This window comes from Orycteropus afer, unplaced genomic scaffold, assembly GCF_000298275.1.
Source record: "Orycteropus afer afer isolate SDZICR_OR568_19922 unplaced genomic scaffold, OryAfe1.0 scaffold00211, whole genome shotgun sequence".
Lineage (NCBI taxonomy): Eukaryota > Metazoa > Chordata > Mammalia > Tubulidentata > Orycteropodidae > Orycteropus > Orycteropus afer.
Genome location: NW_006921798.1, coordinates 3,040,939 through 3,067,846, shown reverse-complemented (window position 1 = coordinate 3,067,846; position 26,908 = coordinate 3,040,939). Strand labels below are relative to the sequence as shown.

Below are 26,908 nucleotides of genomic sequence, written 5' to 3'. Positions count from 1 at the left end.
AAGATTGAAGTTGTCAAGGATTTCATATTAGTTGGTTCTACAATCAACACCAATGGAAGCAGCAGTTAAGACACCAGATGATGTATTGCATTGGGCAAAGCTGCTGCAAAAGACCTCTTTGAAGTAATGAAGAACAAAGATGTCTACTTGAAGACTGAGGTGCACCTAACTCAAACCATGGTGTTTTCAATCACTTATGCATGTGAGATCTGGACAATGAATAAGGAAGACTGAAGAAGAGTTGATGCTTTTGAGTTGTGGTGTTGGAGAAGAATGCTAAGAGTACCATGGACTGCTAAAAGGACTAACAAGTCTGTCCTGGAAGAAGTGCAGCCAGAATGCTCCTTGGAAGTGAGAATGGTCAGATTTTGTCTCATCTACTTTGGTCATGTTGTCAGAAGGGACTATTCCCTGGAGAAGGATATCATTCTTGGTAAAGTGGAGGGTCGATGAAGAAGGGGAAGGCCCTCAATGAGATGGATTGACACGGTGGCTGCAATGATGGGCTCAGGTATAGCAGGATTGTGAGGCTGACACAAGACCTGGCAGTGTTTCATTCTGCTGTGCATAGGGTAGCTGTGAGCTGGAGATGACTCGACAGCACCTAACAACAAAAACAAAGACTTTGTTTGAGTAAAGACATTTCTGGAAAGTACCCATTTATTTAGCTCCTAATTGTTCTGGCTGCACCATGGTGTTCTCTGTAGGAGACTGTAAATTCGAACCAATGCCACCTAAGTACTTTTCAACTGAGATAAGCTCTGTTGAATTCCTTTTTTGAAATCCACTTCTCTACTTTCTGCAGCAATTATCAGTCACAGGAAATAAATCACATGCCCTTCGAATGAGGATAAAATATTTCCCTGCCCTAATGTTTGAGCTTTCAAATTCAGAGCAGTGGAGGGTCTTCCCCTCCACATTTCACTTAATACTTCACTGGCTCCTCTCCAAAACCTGCCTGACATGCAATTATTTTCAACCTATTTCAGAGAAGGCCTGTTCCATTCATCTTTCTGTGGGTCAGATTTCCACTGAAGCTGATAGAAGATTTTCCTCTGTGAAACATATGTCAATAGGGTTCAGTGCAATGCTAAGCCAAAGTTTTCTGGGTTTATGGGGGCAGATATGAAATGCAGCATAGAAAAGACTAAAGAACATTTATAATTGTATCTGGAGATTTGGTAACAGTTTGTAATAAAATCCTAGATCAAATCATAATGGAAACAGTCCTACTTTTGATGGATGTTGATACTATATTTGAGTTCTTGGGTGGCAAAAAAGGTTAAGTGGTGGGCTCTTAGCAAAAAAGGTTAAGTGGTGAGCTCTTAGCAAAAAAGTTGGTGGTTTGAACTCATTCAGAAGTGCATCAAAAGAAAGCCTGGTGATATGTTTCTGAAATGTCACAACCATGAAAATTCTATGGAGCAATTCTATGCCGTAATGCATGGGGTCACGATGAGTTGGAATTAACTGCATGACAACAGGTTTGGTTTTGTAGTATATTGTTAGAAAGAGGACTAGACTGATAGGGGTAGTGTGGGAGTGATGGTCAGAAGGTCTGGATTCAATTTATGACTTTGTTACTTAAAGCACGAGACTTACCTTTTCTACAAATTAGTTTCCTTTTCTATATAATCATGTGAGACTAGATAGAAAGATCTATATAATCATGTGAGACTAGATAGAAAGATGAATGGAACAGGCCTTCTCTGAAATAGGTTGAAAATAATTGCATGTCAGGCAGGTTTTGGAGAGGAGCCAGTGAAGTATTAAGTGAAATGTGGAGGGGAAGACCCTCCACTGCTCTGAATTTGAAAGCTCAAGGAGGTCTGGTTGTGCACTAATTAAAGCTTTTGGCTGTAAACCAAAAGGCCACTGGTTTGAACCCATCATTGCTCTATGGGAGAAAGATGAAGCAGTTTGTTTCGAGTTGATTCCAACTCATAGTGACCCCCCATAGGGTTTCCAAGGCTTTAAAAATCCTTGCAAAAGAAGACTGCCTTATCTTTCTCCCACACAGTAGTTGGTGGGCTTGAACTGCCCAAACTTTTGGTTAGCAAGCAGCTGAATGACTTAATCACAGCCCTACTAGAGCTCTGTAAAGATTTACAACCTTGAAAACCCTATGAGTCACTTCTACTGTGTCCTATAGGGTCGCTGTGAGTTGGAAGTAACTTTTTTGGCAGTGCATTTTTGGTTTGGATAAAACCTATTACCTTATCTTCTTTACCTGCTCTTTGTTCCTTGTTCCCGGTTTCCATATAAATGTCACCACTACCAAGTTAACCTAGTCAGAAATCTGAGAATCAGAGCTCTAGTAGCACAGTACCTTAGGCATCTGACGGTAACCAGAAAGTTAATGGTTCAAACCCACCAGCCACTCTGCAGAAATAAGACTGGGTAATCTACTTCTGTAAAGATTTACCACCTCAGAAACCCAATGGGGGTCGTTATGAGTCAGAATCAACTTGACAGTAGTATGTTTGGTTTGGTTTTACCCACTACACTGATCGCTCACCAATCCATTAGATGCCTAATGTTATCTCCTAAATTTCTGTTGATCTCTACAGTTCTCTCTATTCTTTTGGCAAATAGACTGAGCTCCTTATTGGTGTTGTTAGTTGTTGTAGAGTCAATTCCAACTCATGATGTCCCAAGTGTTAAAAGAGTAGAACTATGCTTCATAGGATTTTCTTGGCTGTAATCTTAACAGAAGCAGATTGCCAGGACTTTCTTCAAATTGTCAACCTTTAGGTTAACAGCTGAGTGTAAACTGTTTGCACAACCTAAGGACCTTTTATTCTGAGCTAAACTGCCTCAGTCTGTTCCCTAATAACTAGAGTGTCCAGGTGAATAGCCATGTCACTGTCATCCTACCTTTATGCTCGCTCTCTGCCCTCCTTCCCCAAATCTATTCTGTTTCTAAACTCAGGACAAAGTTATCTTGCTAAGAAAATCTGGTCATGTCACTCACTTGTTTAGAAATTCCTCACTGAATTCCTGTTGTTAAAAATTCCAGATGCCTTAACTATGCCTCTAAGATCTGACTCCTGATAATTTCTTTAGACTCATCCCCTACCGCATCCTCTACCATTTGTACTTCAGTAACACTAAACTGTTTTCAAATCTTTTTGCTTTCAAGTCTTTGGATGTGTAACTTCCTCTTCTCAGGACACTTTCTCTTCTCCTTTCACGTGGCTGCTATTATCCTCAGATTTTAATTATGTGTCACTTCTCCAGTAGGCCTGACCCTTGGCTGTGCTATGTTTACTATGAGTCATAGTTTATTGTAATTTTATTTGTAAATCTTTCTAAAATAGCAATAATTTAAATTGCAAAATAATTTGTTTTCAAAATCTTTCTAAAATATTTTCTCCTCAATCTTTTATGCTCTTTCTACTCTTCAAATAGTAGCCATATTTTGGAAACTTGGCTTTATCAAATTGTGTCTCAAAACATTAAAACAGTTTTCGTGGGGGGAAAAAGTACATACACATTTTCTCTCTTAATTCTCATTTCATCAATTTATGTCAGTTTGATGAAATCAATGTAATTACAATAAGAAGTATAGCTGCCACAATCAAGTTTGCTGTTGAACACACTAATTCTTAGAAAACATACAACTCAATCATTAGATGCAGAAGTTTCTAGGTATTAGGTGGTGTGTTTTAGGGAGGGAATAGAAAATATCACCTTATCCTGTAACTTTAATCACCTGCCTTTTCCTCCAGACTATATGTCTCTTGATGGTAGGGATTGTTGTTTTATTCACTATAAATCCAATTGAAAACATGGTACCAACTCTAAGTAGGAATCCAATAATTAATTTTAAAAATAGATATTAAATTAGATTCAAGATCCCTTTAATTCTATAAACTATGGAATTTATAAAATGGCTAATTTACCTACAAACTGTAAAATTCTTTGATTGTTATTTAATTATCTTTTTGGTTGTGTTGTGATGAAATTTTGAATTACTTAAGGACTAAGTTCTTGCATTGTATTATTCTTGTGCTACCCACAGTCACGTGACTCTGCATGTTGCTCAATAAATGAGTGTTGAGGTATATGTGTGTCTGCTTAGTCCGGTGTTGGGAGTGGGCAGGGTAGGGGTAGAGATAGGTGTAATTAAGCAAAACCTTGAGCTTTGGCATACGAAAATATGAACTCCAATTTTTCCCTTCAAGAAAACCAAAACCTAACTCATTGACCTAGAGTTGATTGTGACTCAAAGCAACCCCTCCTTGGTTTTCCAAGGCGGTTTCTCTATGGAAGTAGATTGCCCAGTCTTCCTTTCGAGGAGAGGCTGGTGGGTTTGAACCGCCAGCCTTCTGGTTAGCAGTCAAATGCCTTAGGCACTATGCCACCACAGTGCCTATTGAGAGATAAAACAGATATCAATATAATTATAGACATCAAAATCCACGATTATTCATTTGTAGTCATTGATGAATAGTATCATCCAGACCTTAATCCAAATAAATATAACCTGGAATTAAAAAAAATAATGCTAAACTATGTACTTTAACAAGATATTTATCCTGTAGTCATCTTCCTGCTCTTTAAACTTTCCTGAGATGGACAATATTTCCAGTGAAATTTCTCAGAATCTCACTTGCATTGGTGATTTAGCATCAGAATAAACAACAGAGAATAAGATTTTTAAATTTGAAGGATTTATATTATGCCTAACAACATGAAAAGGGAGCTCTGGTGGTATAGTGGGTAAGGCAATTGGCTGCTAACCAGGCCAGTAGTTGGAACCCAACAGCTGCTCCATTGGAGGAGGATGAGGCAATCTACTTCTGTGAAGATTTATAGCCTTGGAAACCCAATGCAAGGACTATTTCCCCACCTCATTTGAAGTCAGCCTGAATACTAACAGTGCACATTAGGCTTGGTATTGAACTGACTTTGTAGTAGTCTTTGCTGCTTTTTTTTTTTTTTTCTCCTAGCACAGCTTCACTGACATGAAGGGCAATTTCTTGATGAATGCTCAATCTCCATTCTCATCAATGGAATATTTCCAAGGAATAAAAAAGAGGAAAATGAGGTGCAACCATTAAGAACCACATATAGAAATATTGTTAGGTGCCATTGAGTTCTTTTTACTTATAGCAACCATGTGAGACAGAGCAGAGCTGCACCTTAGAGTTTTCTACATTCTAATCTTTACAGATTACATAGACCAAGAAGCTGTCATTGGAACAGAGCAAGGGGATACTGTTGTTGTTGTTGTTGTGTGCCGTCGAGTCAGCCCTGACTCATAGCGACCCCTCCTTGGGTTTCCTAGGCAGTATCACTACGGAAGTAGATTGCCCCATCTTCCTTCCGAGGAGTGGCTGGTGGGTTTGAACCGCCAGCCTTCTGGTTAGCAGTCAAGTGCCTGAGCCACTATGCTACCAGAGCTCCCCTAAGGGGATACTATGTGGTTTAAAAACAGGAAGGGTGTATGTGAGGGTTGTATCCTTTAAGCATACTTATTCAATCTGTATGCTGAGCACATAATCTGAGAAGCTGGAGTGTATGAAGAAGAACACGGGCATGGGGATTGGAGGAAGACTCATTAACAACCTGCAATAAGCAGATGACACAATCTTGCTTGCCGAAAGTGAAGATGACTTGAAGTGCTTACTGATGAAGATCAAAGACTGCAGCCTTTGGTATGGATTACACCTCAACATAAAGGAAACAAAAATTCTCATAAGTGGACTAATAAGCAACATCATGAATAATGGAGAAAAGACTGAAGTTGTCAGAGATTTCATTTTATTCGGATCCACAATCAATACCCATAGAAGCAGTAGTCAAGAAATCAGATGTTGTATTGCACTAGGCAAATATGCTGCAAGGAAGTCTTTAAAGTGTTAAAGAGTAAAGATGTCACTTTGAAGACTAAGTGAGCCTAACCCAACTCATGGTATTTTCAATTGCCTCATAAGCATGTAAAAGCTGGACAATGCATAAGGAAGACTTACTGAAGAAGAGTTGATGCCTTTGAAATGTTGTGTTGGTGAAAAATATTTAAAATACTGTGGGCTGCCAGCAGAACGAACAAATATGTCCTGGAAGAAGTGCAGCTAGAATGCTTCTTAGAAGAGAGAATGACCAGACTTCATCTGACCTCCTTTGGTCATGTTAGAAGGGACAAGTCCCTGGAGAAGGCTATTGTGCTGGGTCAAATAGAGGGTCAGCAAAAAAGGGGAAGAGTCTCAATGATATGGATTGACACCGTGGCTGCTATGATAGGCTCAAGCATAGCGAAGATTGTGAGGATGGTGAGGGACTGGGTAGTGTTAGTTCTGTTGTACATAGAGTCGCAGCTGGCTCGGTGGCACCTAATGACAACAACAACAATCTTTACAGAAGCAGATAGCCAGCTCTTTCTCCTGTGGCTCCGCTTGTTAAGTTTCAACCACCAACCTTTCCGTTAGCAGCCAAGCACTTAACCCCTGTGCCACCAGGACTCCTAGATACAGAATAATGGCCAGTAAATCATGATCTTAAAAGCAATAGCTGACTCTTTTTTCAAGAATTCTGTGTGTCACACACTGAGTTAAGCAATTTTCATGTTTTATGTCAGTTGTGCCCTACCTGTGACTGGTCATGAACCTGGTCATGAATGTGCAGGATTAGAAGTCAGACTGGCTTGTGTTTATATCCTGGTTTTACCATTTTCTAGATGTAATAATCTTGGGAAAACTTTCTGTGTTTTATCTTCTCCATCTGAAAAAGGAGAGAGATATAAATATCCTCTATATAGTGCTTTTATAAAGATTAAAGAGCTGATACAAGACAAGCTTAGTGTTCAACATGTAGTGAGCACTCAAAGATATTTCTGTTATCATTACCATCTTTATTTTTTTCTAACCCCCTTCTGCAGATGAAGCAGTTTAATGAAGTCAGATAATTTAGCCATTACCACAAAATTAATGTGTGAGATGGATTGACACGGTGGCTGCGACAATGGCTCAAGTATAGCAAGGATTGCGGGATCGGGCAGTGTTTCCTTCTGCTGTGCACGGGGTCGCTATGAGTCGGAAACGACTCGATGGCACCTAACAACAACAACAACACAATTAATAGGTGACAGTCAGCATCTGAATGCTTGTCTGTATGTCTGTCTGTCTAGCACAATTCCTCTACATGTAAAACTTGACATACCTTGTACATAACTAGTCAAATGAAGAGACCCCAGGCTTGAGAGTCAATTACATCTGGATGGAGTACTAGCTCCTCTGCATACTCTGAAAATCACTGGATTACTTTTACTTATACTCACTTATCTACAATTTCTTCTCTAAAAGGAAGTTCAAATCCCCCTCATAAGGTTGTGAAGCTGGGATAGACAAAATAGACTAAAAAACAAAACAAAACCCACTGCTGTAGAGTCAGTTCCAACTCATAAGGAAGCAGATTGAGAAATTTTTCTCCCATGGAGCAGCTGGTAGTTTCCCATTATTGACCTTTTGGTTAGCATCCAAACATTTAATCACTATGCCATTGGGGCCCCACATAAAATAGATAGCACCTGTAACACTCCTTGGGAAAGTGCAAGGTTCATGGTTAGAACTCACACAATGGTGTGAGTTATAATTAATTAATTTTAAAAATTAATATTAAATCAGATTCAAGATCTCTTTAATTCTGAAAACTACGGAATTTATAAAATGGCTAATTTACCTACAACCTGTAAAATTATTTGATTGTTATTTAAGGAGAAAGACATAGTGGTTTGCTTCCATAAACATTACAGCCTAGGAAACCTCATGGGGGTAGCTCTACTCTTTCACATTGGGTTGCTGCCACTTGGAATTGACTTGATGGTAGCTGACAAAAGCAACAATATATATAAGTAATATAATAAAGATAACATAAAAAATTTGGCACATGATAAGTACTTGGAAATGGCTGCTCTTACAGGCTATCAGTGGAATTACAGAAATAAGGTTTAATTCTTTGATGTTAAAAATACTTGTTAAAAAGTATATCCTTTTATAGAAGGAAAACACTATTATTAAAATTATTAAAATGAGAATCACAGTCTTAAGATCCTCTGCTGCTTCTTGAGTAATATTTTTGATGTTTTGTGTTGAATTTCACAAGAAGTCACTTTAGAAATCACTTTAGTCTTCATAAGAGTAAGAAGGTGTGCATATCTATTCTTAGCTCAACATATGTTCCTATTTGAATTGGCAGGTGAGTATTAATCAATATAGATATCATTTTAGCAATACTGTCAGAGGAAAAAATAATACTGTTATGACACCAGGAGAACATTTTTATTATACACATTACCTTGAAATAGCATTTTTCCAGGAAATTTAATGCAGTGTACACGTGGTGAATGATAGAAAGATGCCACCCTAAAGTATATTAGTCATGTGTGCTGCACATGATGTATTATACAACAGCCTGTGACACACAAGGATATAATTAACTATGAAGGTCATTCCATCACTAGCATAATATTTAGAACAAAGATGTATGGTTACACTGTTCATACTTCAGTTGTTCATTTTTAGAAGCCTTTTCTATGTGATTTTTGAAACTTCCAGAACCATAACGTTTTTTGGTTTGCTTGCTGTTGTTTTCAAAGATGAGAAGGTCAGTTTTGTTTAAATTGCCTTGCACTCCAAACTCAAAACCACTTTGAATTTTAAAATATGACTTGCTTCTGACATTGAAACTTTTTTCTCTTTTTTTTCAATTAGAGTAATAAAAGTCAAATTTTGAAATTATTTTTAAAAATATACCCAGAAGGTGTGTATGTGCTTGTTCTATTTGCATCTCTATCACAGTCCCATTACATTCATTATTCTTAAGTTCTCTTTTTTTTTTCTTCCATTAATTCTGCTTCAATAAAATATCAGTTCTAATTATTCACCTTAGTCTCCCTCCCTTGAGTTACATCAGACCCCCTTGGGCAGTGGAAGGAGTTGTTGGTCTTTGCTCCCAGCTCCTTCAAGCCCTTGTTTTTTCCCAGGTATAGCAGTGAATCTCTGTCCATTTCTGCTCTCTTCAAAGGGCTCCTGGCCTTAAAGCACTGAGACTTCTAAGTTTTCAAAAAACTCCCGTTTGCTGAAATCTTTTCATCAGGCGTTTGGAGTGAAGTGCTCTCTAGCACTGCTGCTTTATGTATCTTGTCTTTCACTATACTGAGATGCTTCAATCTCATTTTCCTCAGATTGGATTTCTTACTCAGGTAATGTTCTCAAGGTGATTACCGGGGTGGCTACTATCCAAGTTCTATTTTTGAAAATGGTATTATTTTGTCTTAGAATGTAAATGGGTGCTCTGGTAGCATGGTGCCTAAGACACTTGACTGCTAACCAGAGGGCTGGCGGTTCAAACCCACCAGCCACTCCTCAGGAGGAAGGTTGGGCAGTCTACTTCTGTAGTGATATCACCTTGGAAACCCAAGGAGGGGTCACTATGAGTCAGGTCCTACTCAAGGGCACATAACAACAACAAAAAATATATAAATAACAAGGTCAAATTTTTTTCTCTCAGAATTCTTTACATATTTTCCAGTGTCTTCAAGAACCATGTTACACAAAAGAAATTTAAAGTCCTGATCATATTCTTATCCCATGTTTTTCTTTCAGAGAGCCTGTAAAAAAATGTCTTTTGATCTTTGGAATTCATAACTTTCCCTAGGATTTTCCCATTCCTGTTCCTCACCAACCACAAATCTGTACTATATCTCTCTAATTTTATCATTTTGAAAATGTAATAGAAATGGATTCATGCAGTCTGTAGTGATTTGAGATTGGCCTTTTTCAATTTAGTCTAATACTCAAAATCTATTCACATTGCCGCATATATCAAGTAATTGAAGGGTGGCAATTATATGATGTTGTCAGTTTGTTTAATCATTTGCTTGCTGAAAGACTCTTGTGTTTTTTGCAGTTTTTGACTACTACCAATAGCAATGCTATGAACATTTGTGTATAAGTTTTTGGATTCATTTCCTTGAGAAAAATGCCCTGTGATATGATACATAATTTTTATACACCCTTGGATTTAATTAAAAGAGCTCTGATGGCGCAGTGCATAAAGCATTTGACTGCTAACCAGAAGGTTCACGGTTCAAATCCACCAGACACTCTGCGAAAGGAACACTGGGCAATCTGCTTCCCTAAAGATTTACTGCCTCAGAAATCCAAAGGGGATCACTATGAGTCGGAATCAACTTGATGGCAGTGGGTTTTTTTCCCCCCTCCTTGGATTTAGTTTGCTAATGTGTTTAATTAGGATTTTAAAATTACTTTCATGGTAGAAAATTAGCCTGTGGTTTTCCTTTTTTACATTGTCCTCTGGTTTTGGTACTTGGGATATATTAGCTGCATAGGAAGATCTGCAGAGGGTTTCTATGTTTTTCATTCTCTGCAAAATTGATACAGAATTGTTTTTATCTGTTTCTTGAGTGATTGTAAGAACTCTGTACCTTTCAAACTACATATACTAGCGAGTTCAAGGTGTGTGTGTGTGTGACAATTTAAATTGCTTATTTAACTTCCTCTATTTTATTTTATTCCTCTAATTTATAAATGGAGCCTCTGGTGGTGTAGTGCCTAAGGCATTTGATTGCTAACCAGAAGGCTGGCGGTTCAAACCCACCAGCCACTTCTCTGAAGGAAGATTGGGCAGGCTACTTCGTAGTGATACCCACTCAGAAACCCAAGGAGGGGTCGTTCTCAGTCAAATCCAACTAGATGGCAGTGAGCTTTTCTGTGCTACTTATAAAATCATGTCCCCTTTTCATTCCTAAACAACAACAACAAAAAAGCAAACTCACTGCCCTCCAGTCGATTCGACTCATAGCCACCTTCTCTCTTTTTGTCTTGATCAATCTTGACAGAGAAATTTAGCAATTTTACTAGTCTTTTCAAATAACTAAATTTTGGTTAACCAATCTTCTTTCTAGCTTTGTTTTCAATTTCATTATCTACTCCTAATTTCCTTTGTCTATGTTCTTTTGGCTTATTGCATTGTTCTTTTCTAACTTTTTTTGTTAGATTCTTAAATCATTAATTTTCAGTCTTTTTTTTTCTTTTATTCTGTGAGCATTTAAGGCTATAAATGTAATCCTGCAAGCAATGCTTAGCTACACTCCACATATTTTGATATACAATATTTTTCTTATCTTTCAGAATAACTATATTTTCTATTGTGATTTTTTCTATGACTCAGGAGTTATTTTTTCTTTTTTTAATTTCCAAATGAATGAGCCTTTACATTTTATTTTTACTATTTATTTCTAATTTAATTGCATAGTATATAGTTAGATATTGTGGTTTTTATTGATTCTTTGAAATTTTATGGTCTAGAATATGGTGTATTTTCATGAAGTTACATGTCCTTAGAAAGAATGTGTAATCACTAATTTTTGAGTAGAGTTTTTTTTTTTCATCTTGACTGATTCTTCTTTCTATCTGATATATTAGTTATTAAGAGAGTTATGTTTAAATTACCCACTATTATGGGTGATTTGACAACTTTTATTCACAGTTTTGTTAATTTTTGTTTCATGTATTTTGATACTGTGTTATTTAGCACAAACAAAATTAGAATTGTCATAGTCTGTTGATGAATTAGGAGCTCTGGTGGCGTTAGTGCCTAAGGCATTTGACTGCTATATCAAAAGACTGGCAGTTCAAATCCACCAACCACTCCTTTGAACGAAGGTTGGGCAATCTACTTCCATAGTGATACAGCCTTGGAAACCCAAGGAGGGGTCGCTGTGATTCAGATCCGACTCCACAGCAGTGAGTTTGGTTTTTGGTTTGGCTGGTGAATTGAATATTTTATTACATTCAGTGCTCCTTTTGTTTTAGTAATCTTTTTGCCTTAAAGCCATTTTTTAAAATTTTATTTATTTGCCTTAAGATCATTTTGTCTGATATTTAAAAATCATAGTGATACATTTTTTAAAATAGTATTTGCTTACATATCTTTTTATCCTCTTTCAAAATTTTTAAGTGTTCCTGCTTTGCTCTTTTAAATAGTATAAGCTTTTTATTTTTAATCTTGTTTAGTAATCCAGTCATTTCATTTGTTATGAGTACTCTTATAACTGGATCCCCTATCTATAATATCTCTATATAAATAGTATCTACCTATGTAGTAGTACTAAGTAGTATTATCTATTTCTATTGATTCCTCTTTTGTTTCTTTTTTCTTCTTTTGAATTATTTTTTTTTAAATTTTGTTCCATTTTAGTTTGTACTGATTTTGAAATGTCACACACTATTTTTATTATTCTACTGGTTGGCTTGAAATTTTAGCATGCATTGTTAATTTAAAATAGTTAATCAATGCCTTTACCTCTTCTGTAACAATAAATATGTATAAAATACCAAACCCACTGCCATTGAGTAGATTCTGACTCATAGTGACCTGCTTTGGGTTTCTGAGGTGGTAAATCTTTATGCAAATAGATTGCCCTGCCTTCTTTTCCTGGAGTAGCTGGTGGGTTTGAACCACCAACCTTCTGGTTAGCAGTCAAATGCCTTAGGCACTGTGCCACCAAAATTCCTTATAAAGATATATATATGTTCTAAAAACAAGGCCCCACAATCTCTTTCAAAGTACCTCCCCTCCAATTTGCTTATCTCTTCTCCTACTTTCATCTACATGTCCACTCCACTTCAGCTATACTGACCTCTTTCTTGATCCTTGAATAGGCTATGCACATTCTCACCTTAAGGACTTTCCACTGGCTTGTTCCTGTGCTGAGAACTACTTGATTGAGATAGGTACAAGGCTCTCTCCCTCATCTATTTCAAGTCTTTGCTTAATTGTCATCCTCCAATGAAACCTCCCTTGCCACCTATTTAAAACTGCACATCTTTTACACACTCCCTAGCAACCCTCTTTGCTTCATTTTTCTGCAGGGCACTCAATGCCTTTTACTATACTAAATGATTTATTTAGTTAGTTTATTGTTCTTCCCCCACTAAAATTTAAGCCATTAAGAATGGCTTTTGGTTTTGTTAGCTTCCGTGTGCCCAGCTCTTAGAACAGTTTCAGACTCATACCAAAACCAAATCAAACCACCTGTTGTCCAGTCAATTCTTAATCACACAACCCTATGTATTTCAGAGTGGAACTCTTCCACGGGGTTTTCAAGGCTGTGAACTTTCAAAAGCAGATCTCCAGGCCTTTCTTCTAAAGTGCCTCTAGGTGGGTGCAAACCACTGACCTTTCAGTTAGTAGCTCAGTGCTTAACCATTTGTCTCACCCAAGGACTCTGTTTAGACTCACCGTAGGCCCTTAATAGTTATTTGTTAAGTGCTGAATGAATTCGGGTTCCAAATCTATATGAGAGCTAGTCACTGTCCCTGACATCTCAGTGAAATCTTCTAATGAGACATATTATCTTTATTTTTACTGTGATTTGGGTGAAAGTTTACAGAGAAAATTCATTTTCCATGTAGCAGTTCCTAACATTTAGATAATTTTTATTAATGTCTCTTTCTTCAGAGTATTTTCTTCTCCCTAGTTCACCTCTCCTTGACTGTGTTTCCCTCAAGACTCCTAGTTTTATGTTGTTTCTCTACTCATAGACCTTGCCCTAAACTCATCCCACTGTGATGTTAAGTTTGTGTGTCAACTTAGCTGGGCCATGATTCCAGTGGTCTGGCAGTTATGATATAGTCATCCCCCATGATGAGATCTGATATAATTTAATTATCTCCATGATGAAATGTGCTATGAGCAGCAAATCACTTGAAAAGGAGTTTCCTCACAGGTGTAGCCGGCATCCAATATATATGGATGTTCTGGGAAAACTGTTTTTTTGCAGAATCTGGTTCCTGCAGTTGGCTCATTGTTATCTGACCTCTGGTTCTTTGGATTGAGCAAATGGCCTGCCATATTGCCAGTTGATCTTGGGACTTGTTAACTTCTACAGCTGTGAGCCAGCAGCCTGCCATTTTGGGTTTATCAGCTCACTGTCTGACCTACTGATCTTGGGTTTGTCAGCCCCTGAAGCTACATGAGTCAGGAGAAGCTTTTAGCCTGGCATCTGACATACAGACTTGGAGCCTGCTAACCTCCATAACAGCATGAGCCATTTCCTTGAGATAAACCTTTTTCTCTCTCTCTATGTATACATATATGTATACATATATATATATATATATATATATATATATATGTATACATATATGAGGTTCATTGGTTTTTCCTCTATAGAGAACCCAGCCTAAGACACCCACCATGCCCAGTCTCACCACATCAGACACACAGAGTTCTAATCCTACTAGTCCTCCAATGTCTGTAGATTCCTCAAGTGTATTTATTTGGTGGTTTCAACCTCACTTGCTTCGTTGACTACATTAAACGTTTGTTCCTGTTTTCAGAAGGTTTCTTACATATTTTCGAAGGCACATTCAGTTATTTAAATTGATATTTAAAAATGTTTTATCTGGCTTTTTAAAATAGCTCTCTAGTTAGGCATGTTGAGATGCCTTTTTCACAATTTGTGAAGTATTGCTGGAATGTCATTCCTTTCTTCCACAGCCATTTATTTCTTGTCTTCACTATTGTCATTACATGAACTTCAGGGCCATTTCTATGATCAGAACTGTCCCTTGAGCTAGTGTGTGGTGTGTGACTGTTTTTGGAAATTATTAAATTAAATTTAAGACACTAATATATCAGACCACAAGAAGAACCCAGGTTACTGGTAAATATTGTCTGATCAAAAACTTAGGGGCAGTGGTGGTCCAGTGGTAGAGTGTTCCCCTTCCATGTGGGAAATCAGGATTCAATTCATAGCCAATGCACTTCATACACAGCCAGCTCCCATCTGTCAGTGAGGGTTTGCATGTTGATATGGTGCTGAACAGGTTTCAGTGGAGCTTCCAGAGTAAAATAGACTAGGAAGAAAGGCTTTGTGACCTACTTCTGAAAAGCAGCCAGTGAAAAGGCTATAAACCAAAGTGGTCTGATTTGCATCTGATCCTGGGGATGGGTCAGTACAAAGAAACATTTCATTCTGTTGTGCTTGGGGTCACCATGAGTCAGGGACCGACTTGATGAAAACCAACAACAATTGGAAACTTTGGTCTAACTCTACCCCTATTTTCTAAGTATGATTTCCATGGCCTGTATTGAAAATCAAAATACTGAAAAAAACCAAAAAACTATTTTGAAAGAAAAGAGTCCAACTGATGATCTCTTTGTGCTTAGTTTCATAAGGAAAGCTCAGGGTACTGTGGGATGGGCAATGCTTGGCTCTGAAGATTCATTTACTGAGTAACACTGTGAGGTAGAGGTAGAAAAAAATCTGTGTCATTGTAGTTCAATTATAGTTGTAGTAAGAGAATGTAGTTCAATATTCTTAAAAAGAGCAGACCAAATATGAGCATCTTTATTTTTTACAGTTTAGCATATATGAGCATGCTTGTTTTATATAGCTGTTGTAACAAAACACCACAAATTTACAGGTTTAAAACAACACAGATTTATTATTACACAGTTTCTGTAGTTCTGTGAGCTCAGCTGAGCCTCTTTTTTTTGAGCTTCACAAAGCCAAAATCAAGGTCTTGGCTGGATTATGTTCCCTTTTGGATACACTTAGGTACAATCCATTCTTTTCTTGCTGAGGTTGATGATAGAATTTAGATCCTTGTGGTTGTAGCACTGAGGTCCCAGTTTCTTTGTTGGCTGTCAGCCAAGGGCTGCTCTCACCCTCTAGAGATTATCTCCATCCATTCTACAGCTCTTGGCCCTTTCTTCATCAGCTGTGGAAAGTCAAGTCCCTTTCATGCTTCATCTCTCTTGTATTCTTTGTTGCCTTCCTATTCCATTCCTAAAGACTCCTATAATTAGATTGGACCCATCTGGATAATCCAGGATAATCTCTCTATCACAAAGTATGAAAATGTAACCAGATCATCAAAGTCCCCTTTGCCATGTAAGATAACATATTTACATGTTCAGAGGTTTAGGGTGTGGACATCTTTGGAGGGGTGGGCATTATTCTGCCTACCACAGTGAGTAAAAATCCAGACTACAGAAAGTATATGCTCCTAGGTGCTGCTTGTCAAATCTAACTTCTTTCCAGGAGAAGGAAGAATTGTTCCCAGGCAAATGGTCCAGAGCCATATTCACCTGCAACTTGGGATAGATCAATCTAGCGCAAATGCTGAACTGATGCAAAAATTGTCTTTACAGCATTTTCCACAGATGTTTGATTATTCAGCCTCTGCCTGGACTCCTGAAGTTAGTGGTACAGGGAGGCAAGAATGTTCACTACTCTTTCAACTGTCTCTTCTCATTTCTTTACATTGAACCAATAACTTGTCTACTATAACCCTCTCCAGTTGCCCTAGCTTTGTTTCTGGAGTCAGTCTCAGGCTGTTCCTCTCTCCATTCTGTACATTCTGCAGCTCTTGGCCCTTTTCTCACCAGCCTTCGTAATTCCTATATGTATGTGTGGGTTTTTTATGTGTGTAGAAATATGTTGGGAAGGTTGATATGAACTATATTATGATTAATAACACCTTGAAAATCATATAACAGTTAATAAATTAAGTTGTCCTAATGTTATCCATAGGAGCTCTGGTAGTGTAGTGCCTAAGGCACTTGACTGCTAATCAGAGGCTGGCGGTTCAAACCCACCAGCCACTCCTCAGAAGGATGGTTGGGCAATCTACTTCCATAGAGATACCGCCTCGGAAAACCAAGGAGGGTCACCACGAGTCAGGTCCGATTCAAAGGCACATAACAACAACAATGTTATCCTTAATTTACAGATGAGGAATTTTATGTACAGAGTTAAATAACTTCCCCAAAGTCATGGGAGCAGTAAATGATAGAGTGAAATTTGAACCCAGGCAGTGTGGCTCCCAAGTCCATACACTTACCCTTACAATATGTGTATTAGGAATATATATTCTTTCATAATTAAGCAAATGTATATTATGTTATAATTTTGAAAAATAAAGAAAGCAATCACCTCTCATCAAAATCCACTCCAATACAGTGGCAGTAGTAGCAACAACAAGAAAACAAAAGAAGGACATGATTAACTCTAAGCTAAACCTTGGCTATCAATGAAGAGCCAAGCTGCTCAGGATTTCAAACTTCAGCTCTATTCCAATCTTCCTCTCTAGAAGCTCTCTCTCTTTTTCTCTTCTTCCTCTCTTATCTGAATGTAGCTGTTTAGCCACTTCAGAGTCATGCTGTTTTCCTCACAAGTTGACAATTGTGAAATAAAGAAATTGTTTGGCCTAACCAAAAAACCAAAGTCACTGCCATCGAGTTGTTTTCTGACTCATAGCAACCCCTCCTTGGGTTTCCAAGGTGGTATCTCTACGAAAGTAGATTGCCCAACCTTCCTTCTGAGAACTGGCTGGTGGGTTTGAACCACCAGCCTTCTGGTTAGCAGTCAAATGCCTTAGGCACTATGCCATCAGAGCTCCCTATGTGTGGAAAAACTTGATAATATAGAAGAAGGAGCCCTTTCTTTTCCACGGCCATAGAAATAATGCTCAATATTTTATTGTTTTAAGGATCTCAAGGACCTTCCACACACCATTGCTGTCTTCATGATTATTCATGTGATTATTTCCATTTATAATTTACTGAGGAGGAAACTGAGGGCCTGTGAGGATAAATAGGTTGTCCACCATACTCTCTTTGCTATGAGTGGCAGATGTGGCCTTAAGTCTGATTATCCTTTCCCTCAAACCACAGCAACCTCCTTTTATGTAAACTTCCTTGGCTGGGAATCTTCACATATGTTACCAATTTGTAGCTAGAATAGTCAAAATTCATCAACACTTCTGGAAAAATGGACTTTGTGGATGAAAGAAATAGACGATAGGCAAAGTGTGTTAGTTACATGGTACTGTTTTCATACACAGTGGTGCATTTTGGATTAAAAACCAATCTAAATATCCCTTCAACCTTGGTTTCACTGAGGTTTTGACCATCTTCTGTTGATGACAACTACTGAAAAATGTTCATTCTTAAAGCCCTAGTTTTCCTTCTTCTACAAATATTTAGTTTCTCTGTTGCTTTATCAAGAAATAAACGATTGCTATAGCTGAATCTTGATTTTAGGGATATGTGTAGGTAATATTAATGTGTTACAAGTAGCTTTATATTTTAAAACTTGGTGTAACTAGAAAACAAAAGTTATAAAGCAGAGGAGGACTTTATAAAAACAAAGTTGTGCCCACAATGCATTGTGGAGAATTTGTTGATTTAAGAAATGCAAACATGGATAGTGTTTAGAGACTTGACCATAAAATGATGCAAGTCAAACCCTTGTTCCTGCAATAAATTTGACACAAAGGAGCAGACAAAAAGATCTCATAAGGTTGCTCAGTATTATATTCCCTGAGAAAGTTTTTACACCTGAAGGGAGAAGTTTCTGAAGTTGAATTTATTGACTGACATTTTGGTCATCTTTGTATCCCAAATTTGTTTTTAACAAAGTGTTTAGCAGTATTAGAAAATCTAAGCAGTTTTTAATTGAAAGAAATAAAAATCAAACATACATTTTAAAATGCATCAATTAGAAAATCTGTGAAATAAGTTAAATTGATATAGTAATGTAATGAGCCCTGGAATTTAGAACTAAAAAAAACCTGAGAATGTATTTTAGAAATAATTTTTTGACAAAGTTGAGGAAAGACTCCCTTCTTCCTTGGCTCCCAAGTAATTGATAGATTAATTTTGTAAGGTGAAGCACAAAATCTTCAGAACTTGGAAAAGCACAGTTTTTCAATAGTGCCCTTTTTATTTTCAGAATGGTGTTAAATAGTAATCAGATGCAATCTGCACTGTTTTGTGGGCTCTCTGTTAGTGAGGTTTCCTTCTGGTAACTATTCTGTGTTGTCACTGGGGGAGGGAGGTTGAACCACCAATCTTTAGGTAAGTGGGCGAATGTAAACTGTTCACCCTGCCCAGGAATAAAGAATCCTTACTTCTGTGCCTTGCCCTCTGCCTCACAAGCCCTGGCCCTTTAGAAGGGGTAACCAAAGGGAAACTCACATTTGAACAAATTCTATACACAGCCTGGCTGTTGCATCTCCCTCAGGGTTGACCTGCTCCCTTTTTTTATACCCAAAATAATTGATAGTAATGACACCCAATTATAACTTTTTCTTTGTCATTTGGGACCCTGAAAGGTAGGTTCTTCCTATACCCTAATAAATGTCTTCCAAATTCACAACAAAACAAAACAAAAAACCCAAACTCACTGCCATAGTGTTGATTCCAACTCATAGCAACTCCCATTGGGTTTCTGAGGTTGTAAATATTTTTGGAAGTAGATCTTCCTTCCATTGAGTGTCTGATGGGTTTGAAATGATAAACTTCTGGTTAGTAGCCAAATGCCTTATCCACTATGCCACCAGAGGTCTTTTACAAATTCACAAACCAAAAAAAATAACCTCCTTGCCATGAAGTCAGTTTGACTCATAGCAACCCCTCCGTGGATTTCCAAGGCAGTATCTCTATGGAAGTAGATAGCCCAGTCTTCCTTTTGAGGAGTGACTGGTGGGTTTGAACCACCAGCCTTCTGATTAGCAGTCAAATACCTTAGTTACTACACCATCACAAGAATCCAAAAACTTTCGTAACATTGATCAAGAATATGAAAACTGCAGAACACTTCATGCGTGCATTCTCTCTCCTTGTCTAGATTTTCCCTGTCTCTCTCTCTTTAAATGTAGTTTATGTAGATGATCTCTGGCACTGAATTACCCAAATGTTGTGAAACCATATGCTCCTAGGTGTTGTTTGTCAAATCTATCTTCTTTCCCAAAGAAGGAACAATTGTTCCCAAGGAAATGGTCCAACACCATATTTGTCTTCAATCCAGGATAGATCAACCTAGTGTAAATGCCAAACTAATTCTAGAATTATCTTTACAACATTCTCCACAGATGTTTGATTATTAAGTTTCTGCCTCAACTTCTGAAGTTAATGGTGCATGGAGGCAAGAATTCCCACTGTTTTTTGAAGTCTCTCTTCTCATTCTCTTTATGTTGAACCAATAACTACTTTACTGTAACACTCTCTAATTGTCTTAGCTTTGTTGCTGGAGTCAGTCTCTGGATTGTCCTCTCTCTTTTTCCACTTGCATACATTGTGGTCTATGCATTTTTTCCTGAATAACCATTTAATAGGCCTCTCTGGAAAGTTCTTCATCTCAGGAGGTAGTATCAACATTGAAAATGTCTTACATAATTACTGGAATTGCATTAGTTTTAAATGAAATAAAATTGCTTCTCTAACTGCAGTGACTAAGGTGAAAATTAAGTTTGTGGTGGTTTCAAGCTTTTAATAAATCCACTTACAGATGTTGTTGTTGTTGTTGTTATGTGCCTTCGAGTCGGCCCCGACTCATAGCGACCCCTCCTTGGGTTTCCAAGGCAGTATCACTACAGAAGTAGGATTGCCCAACCTTCCTTCCGAGGAGTGGCTGGCGGGTTTGAACCGCCAGCCTTCTGGTTAGCAGTCAAGTGCCTTAGGCACTATGCTACCAGAGCTCCTTAGATGTACATACACATAAATGCACCCCTCCCCCCCCACACACATATATACATACCCTTCTCTGATATCTGTCATTGCTCTGATTCCATAGTGTGTGGTCTTGTTTGTAGCTTCCAAAATGTTGTACTGCCATGAGAAGGTCTTCCTTGAGGATGTTTAGTTTTCTTACTTTAACAGTTCATATAAAACTTCACTAAATGACATTTCCCATTTGTTTCAACAACTCAGTCCTGTGATTTTTAAAATTAAATGTTTCTGTCTGGCAATTCAATAATTTTGAAATAGCAAGATATGCGTACCAAAACCCAGACTCACTGCCATCTAGTCAAATCCAACTCATAGTGAACCCTCCTTGGGTTTCTGAGGCAGTATTGTCCATGGAAGTAGATTGCCCAGTATTCCTTTCAAGGAGTGGCTGGTGGGTTTGAACCGCCAGCCTTCTGGGTAGCAGTCAAATACCTTAGGCACTACGTCACCAGATATGCATACTGTTGAAGGTAATCTGTAAAACTAAATCTTATTTGAAGTTCATTTAAACTGCCTGTCTCACTTATTATGAATTTTGGTAAGTATGAATTGAAAAACAAACAAACAAATAGGAAGCAACCAGTCATGTGGAGTTGTTTTCTATCTCACTTCAGTAGTGTAGTGCCTAAGGCCACTCCTCAGAAGGAAGGTTGGGCAATCTACTTCTGTAGTGACACCACCATGGAAACCCAAGGAGGTGTCACTATGAGTCAGATCTGACTCCACGGCAGTTTTTTTTTTTTTTTTTTTTTTAAGGTTTGGATACTACTCACTGAAAACAAGTACAGTTATTTTTAATATTAGGCAAAAACCAAATTGCAAGGTATACTACTAATTATACCCTTGATTTAAAAACAAACACATCCACAAGAAATTCTGATCTGTATGTTTATACACACTGCACCCATTCTGAAGTCTGGCTTTCTAACCTCAGATAGCAGCAACAGGATATTTTATGCACAGATCATGACAGTTAAGTGTCATTCAACTTGTTACGGAACTCCTGCAAATTAAGAACAAAAAGACAAACAATCCAATTAAAAAATGGACAAAGGATTTGAATAGACCTTTCACCAAAGAAGAAATACAAATGACCAACAAGCACATGAAAAGATACTATACATCATTACCTATTGTTGTTGTTGTTAAACAAACAAACAAACAAAAAAAAACTCACTGTAGTCAAGTCAGCTCTGAAGGAAACACTCCTGCACCATCCTCCTCATCCTTGCAATGCTTAAATCCTTCATTGCAACAGCTATGTTAACACATCTCAGTGAGGGTCTTCCTCTTCTTTGATGACCCTCAGCTTTAACTAGCATGATATCCTTCTCCAGGGAATGACCATAGTAGGTGAGACAAAGTCTGACCATTCTCACTTCCAAGGAGCATTCTGGCTGCACTTCTGCTGGGAGAGATTTGTTTGTTCTTCTGGAAGTCCATGGTATTTTTAGTATTCTTCCCCAACACTACAGTTCAAAAGCATCAACTCTTCTTCAGTCTTCAGTATTCATCGTTCAGCTTTCACATGCGTATGAGACAGCTGAAAATGCCATGGCTTGAGTCAGCTTTTCAAACGGACATCTTTGCTTCTTAACACTTTAAAGAGGTCTTTTGCAGCAGATTTGCCTAGTGAAATACATCTCATTTTCTGACTACCGCTTCCATGGATGTTGACTCTAGATCCAAATAAAATGAAATCCCTGACAACTTCAATGTTTTCTCCATTTATCATGATGTTCCTTATTGGTCTCTTTGTGAGGATTTTCATTTTATGTTGAGGTGTAATCCATACTGAAGACTACAGTCTTCAGTTGCCATTAGGGATATATAAACCAATATGGCAATGAGATACTACTTCACACTCACTAGGTTGGCTAAGATAAACAAAAGGAAAATAACAAATGTTGGTGAGAATATGAAGAAATTGAAAATCTCAACCATTGTTGGTGGGAATGTAAACTCGTACATCTGGAACATAGTTTGGTCTTTCCTTATAGAACTGCCATATGACATAGACATTCCACTCTTAGGTATGTTGTTGTTGTTGTTATTTGCCGTCGAGTCGGCCCCGACTCATAGCGACCCCCCTTGGGTGTCCGAGGCAGTATCACTACGGAAGTAGGATTGCCCAACCTTCCTTCCGAGGAGTGGCTGGTATACTTAAGGAATTTCAAAGCAGTGATGCAAACAGATACATGTATACCAGTGTTCATTGGTGGTGTGGAAACAACCAAAATACCTATCAAAAGACGAATGGACAAACAATGTGGAGTATACATACAATGGAATACTACTCAGCTATAACAGAAATAAAGTCCTGATACAGGCTTCAACATGGATGAGCCTAAAAGACAGTATGATGAGTGAAGTAAGTCAATCACAAAAGGACAAATATTGAAAGATTTTACTTGTATGAAATGTCTAGAATAGGCAATGTATAGAGGACAAAGTTTATCAGAGGTTACCAGGTGCAGGAGGGAAGGGGGAAAGGGGGGTTATTGTTTAGGAGGCATTGAGTGTCTGTTTATGATGATGAAAAATTGACAACAGATATTGGTGATGGTTGCACATGATAATATAATTGATGTCACTAAATCGCACTCATGAAAAATGTCAAATTGGCAAATGTTCTGTTGTGTATATGTATTTTTTATAATAATAAATCAATGGAAGTGAAAAAAATTGCCCATTATCATCTCTCCTCCTTCATAGTTTCATAGTTCTGACCTTAAGGAACCTAGTGTGTGTCACTTCCTAAACATGCAGTACCCATAGGAATTTTTCCTTGCTAACAGGAAAAAGAAACCTCAGTAGAAAGCTTCATATGTACATGTTTTCATTTAACAGAAAAGATGACGCCACAAGCAGGGTGTTCTGCAGCTGAGGCCTTAACCCAGGAAGAAGAGCGTCAGATGAAGAGAATGATGGCAAAGCGATCAAAAATCATTAAGGAGCTGATACAAACAGAGAAAGACTATCTCAATGACCTACAGCTGTGCCTGAAGGAAGTGGTTCAGCCTCTGAGAAATAAACAGGTAAATGCAACTTTAAGGTGGTTTTTCCCCGTCTCAGTTACGATTTTTTAAAATTCTCCAAGATTCTAAATAGGATCACTAGGACTGTGAAACTAAAGCACCCATGAATAGGAGCTGTAGTGGATGACATGCCTTGATCCCTGAGTCCCTGGGCTTGGGTTCCATGCAAGGCATAATCAGTCCCATACTTCTTATGTCAGCATAAGAACTTTCAGAGTCCATCTATTTGGCCAAAGAAAGAGTATTCCAAAATAAGGGGGAAAGGAAATTTCTTTTGGTCACTGTGAAATTTCCATTTATTCCTTCTCAGATTCCTGTGTAACTAATCACAAGATTTGAGGAACAGACTTTCAACAGCAGAAAAAGCACTTAATTTGAATCAATGATGCTCAATGATTGACAAGAGAAAAACATGTGGTTTCCTTTCCACATTGAAAGTACAATTAAATTTATGACTATTTAATGAAGAGAAATGCTGTATAAAATTAACCTGAACATAAAGTAAAAATTTTCTCATCAGTAGTATGGGCACCAAGCAAAACTTGAAGTGTTTGTGTGTTTTCTCATGAAGATTTGGGGTTTGAATTTATTCTATGTGCAAGATGAGAGAACTTAAAGAGGTCCTGGGTTCAGAGTGCCCTTAGGTGCACAGCAAAAGCAAAAGAAAATACTTCATGGAAGGACATACATCTAGCTCAGAACATACTGGATTCACACAGATAGAGCACTGACAAAGACAGAATTCATGATACAAAATTACAAATTGCATGAGGAAAAAAGGCACCATGAGTGAGAGTCAGCATAATCAACAATGAACAGGGACTTCAGACAGTAAATTACAGTATACAGAACATAAAAGAAGAATGAATCTAAGGTATGCCAGTTTTTAAAGTTTGCCCACTTGTAGGTTGGGATGTGGTTACTGGTTGCATGCAGACTTGTGAGCAAGATTTTTATTTTCTATGTCCAGTACTTGAAGTGTTCTTAGTTATTCCTCTCCTTTTTTTTTTTTTAATCAAGACCTTTTTGTAAAATTCTTTTGGAGAGTTAGAATAAAAGTGCAAGAATATTTGCATTCTATTATGTTCTCAGATGGCAAAGAATACTGAAAATACCATGCACCACCAGAATGAGCAAATCTATCCTGGAAAAAGTGCAGCTGGAATGCTCCTTAAAAATGAGAATAGCCAGACTTTGTCATACCTACTTTGGTCACATGGTCAGAAGGGACCAGTGTCTGGAGAAGGATAAGAGGAAGACCCTCAATGAGACAGATTGACACAGTGGTTGAAACAATGGGCTCAGGCATAGCAAGGGTTGTGAGGAAGGCACAAGACCAGGCACTGTTTCGTTCTGTTGTATAGAAGGTTGCTATGAGTCGGAATTGACTTGATGGCACCTCACAATAAGTTCTGAGGTATCTGTCTATCTCATTCATTTAATAGATACATAATCATTCATTTAATTCATATTTATTGAGTGGCTGACATGTAATTGGCACTTTTCATAGCATTGGGAATACGGTTTAGTACAAAACAAAGTCCTAGTTGGAGTGGGGGATGGGGATCAGATAGTAAACAACAAATAAATAAACTAATAAAAATTAGTTTACATCAGGCAAAGTAGGTTTGCAAATCTGCTGCAAAACCAAAAAAATCCAAACCCACTGCCATCAAGTCAATTCCAACTCATAGCACTGGGTTTCCAAGGCTATAAATCTCTTTATAGAAGCAGACTGCCTCATCTTTCTTCTGCGAAGCAGCTGGTGGTTTTGAACCACTGACCTTTTAGTTAGCAGCCAAATGCTTTAACCAATATACCACCAGATTTCTTTCTGCTGAAAAAAAAATACCTCTTTAAATTAGTCTTAAAGAGCAAAATCATCACGTTGCTTACCTGGCCCAAGCAATGATATAATAGCCTCACATGCATATGACAGCTGGACAATGAACAAGAAAGACTGAGGAAGAATTGATGCATTTGAATTGTAGTATTGGTGAAGAATATTGAAGATACCACAGACTGCCAGAAGAACAAATAAATCTGTCCTAGAAGTATTAGAAGAAGAGAACATGGAATGCTTTTTAGAAGTGAGGATGATGAGACTTGATCTCACATACTTTGGCCATGTTACCAGGAGGGACCTGTCTCTGGAGAAGGATATAATGCTTAGTAAAGTAAAGGGTCAGTCAAAAAGAGGAAGACCCTCAATGAGATAGATTAACAAAGTGGCTACAATAATGGGCTTAGGTGTAGGAAAAATTGTGAATTTGTTTACTTCTGCTGTACATAGAGTTGCTATGAGTCAGAACTGACTTGATGGCACCTAACAAAAACAACAACAAAAAAAATTAAAGTATATTTTATTTTAAATTGAGTGGTAAATACACCTTTCAAATGCAGGACATTTGAGCAGAGAATTGAAGGAGGAGAGAGCGTGTTCAGGTAAAGGCAAGAACAAAAGCAAAGGACCTGCGGAGTGATAATCTAATCATCAGTGTCGTAGGTGGTCCTCATACACAATCCAAACAATATAGAAAGAAACACATAAACTCGAAAGTAAAATGATCAAAAATTCAAAAATTCATTCACCCTTAGCATGATTGTGAACATTCTTTCAGATGTCAAATTGGACACTTACATACATACATACACATAAAACCACATGTATATTATTAATGTAAATATGATCAAAATTACACATGCTATTTTGTAGCATACTTTTTTCATTCAGCATTCTCTTGTATGTATCTTTTTATTGCTACTAATAATTTTGAATGTTTTTCTATTGTTACTGAAGCTGAGATGCATGTATGTTTTGAGGGTTTTCGCCCTTATTCCTTTAGGATAAATTTCTGCAAGGGAGTTTGATAGGTCAAAAGATATGCATATTTTAGATTTTAATAAGCATCTCCAACTACCAATCAGGAGGTTGATACTGTTCTCATACTCATTCTTACTAACAATAGATGAGGGTGCTGTTCCTCTGGTTCCTCTTTAATGCTGAATGTTGTTCATTTTATAAATGTTTCTTTGATTTTTTTTCTGAGGCCAAATATCTTCTTATATATTCATATATTTGTATATATATTTCTACCTCTTCTTTTATTCATATCCATATACTTACCTAGTTTTTAAAACATATTTTAAAATGTTTTTAAAAATATTCATCACCATTTCTCCATTTTTTATTTCTTAAGACCTTCTGTTTGAAAAAAATTAGAACCTAGGCCACTGTTTCTGCATATTTTTCTCTCTCTAATTCTGGTATCATTTTTAAGTGATTTCAACATCCAGCCTCTCAATGACTTCCTTGACAT

General features: G+C 37.5%; 1 protein-coding gene across 1 annotated transcript in view; it reads left to right on the top strand.

Annotated features, from left to right (window-relative positions):
• Nucleotides 1-26,908, top strand: part of ARHGEF38 (Rho guanine nucleotide exchange factor 38) — a 257,682-nt gene that overhangs the window by 23,409 nt on the left and 207,365 nt on the right. Inside the window, exon 2 of the mRNA XM_007948295.2 lies at nucleotides 23,401-23,588. Within this exon, the coding sequence (XP_007946486.1) occupies nucleotides 23,401-23,588 (188 nt within the window). The remainder of the gene's footprint in view (nucleotides 1-23,400; nucleotides 23,589-26,908) is intronic.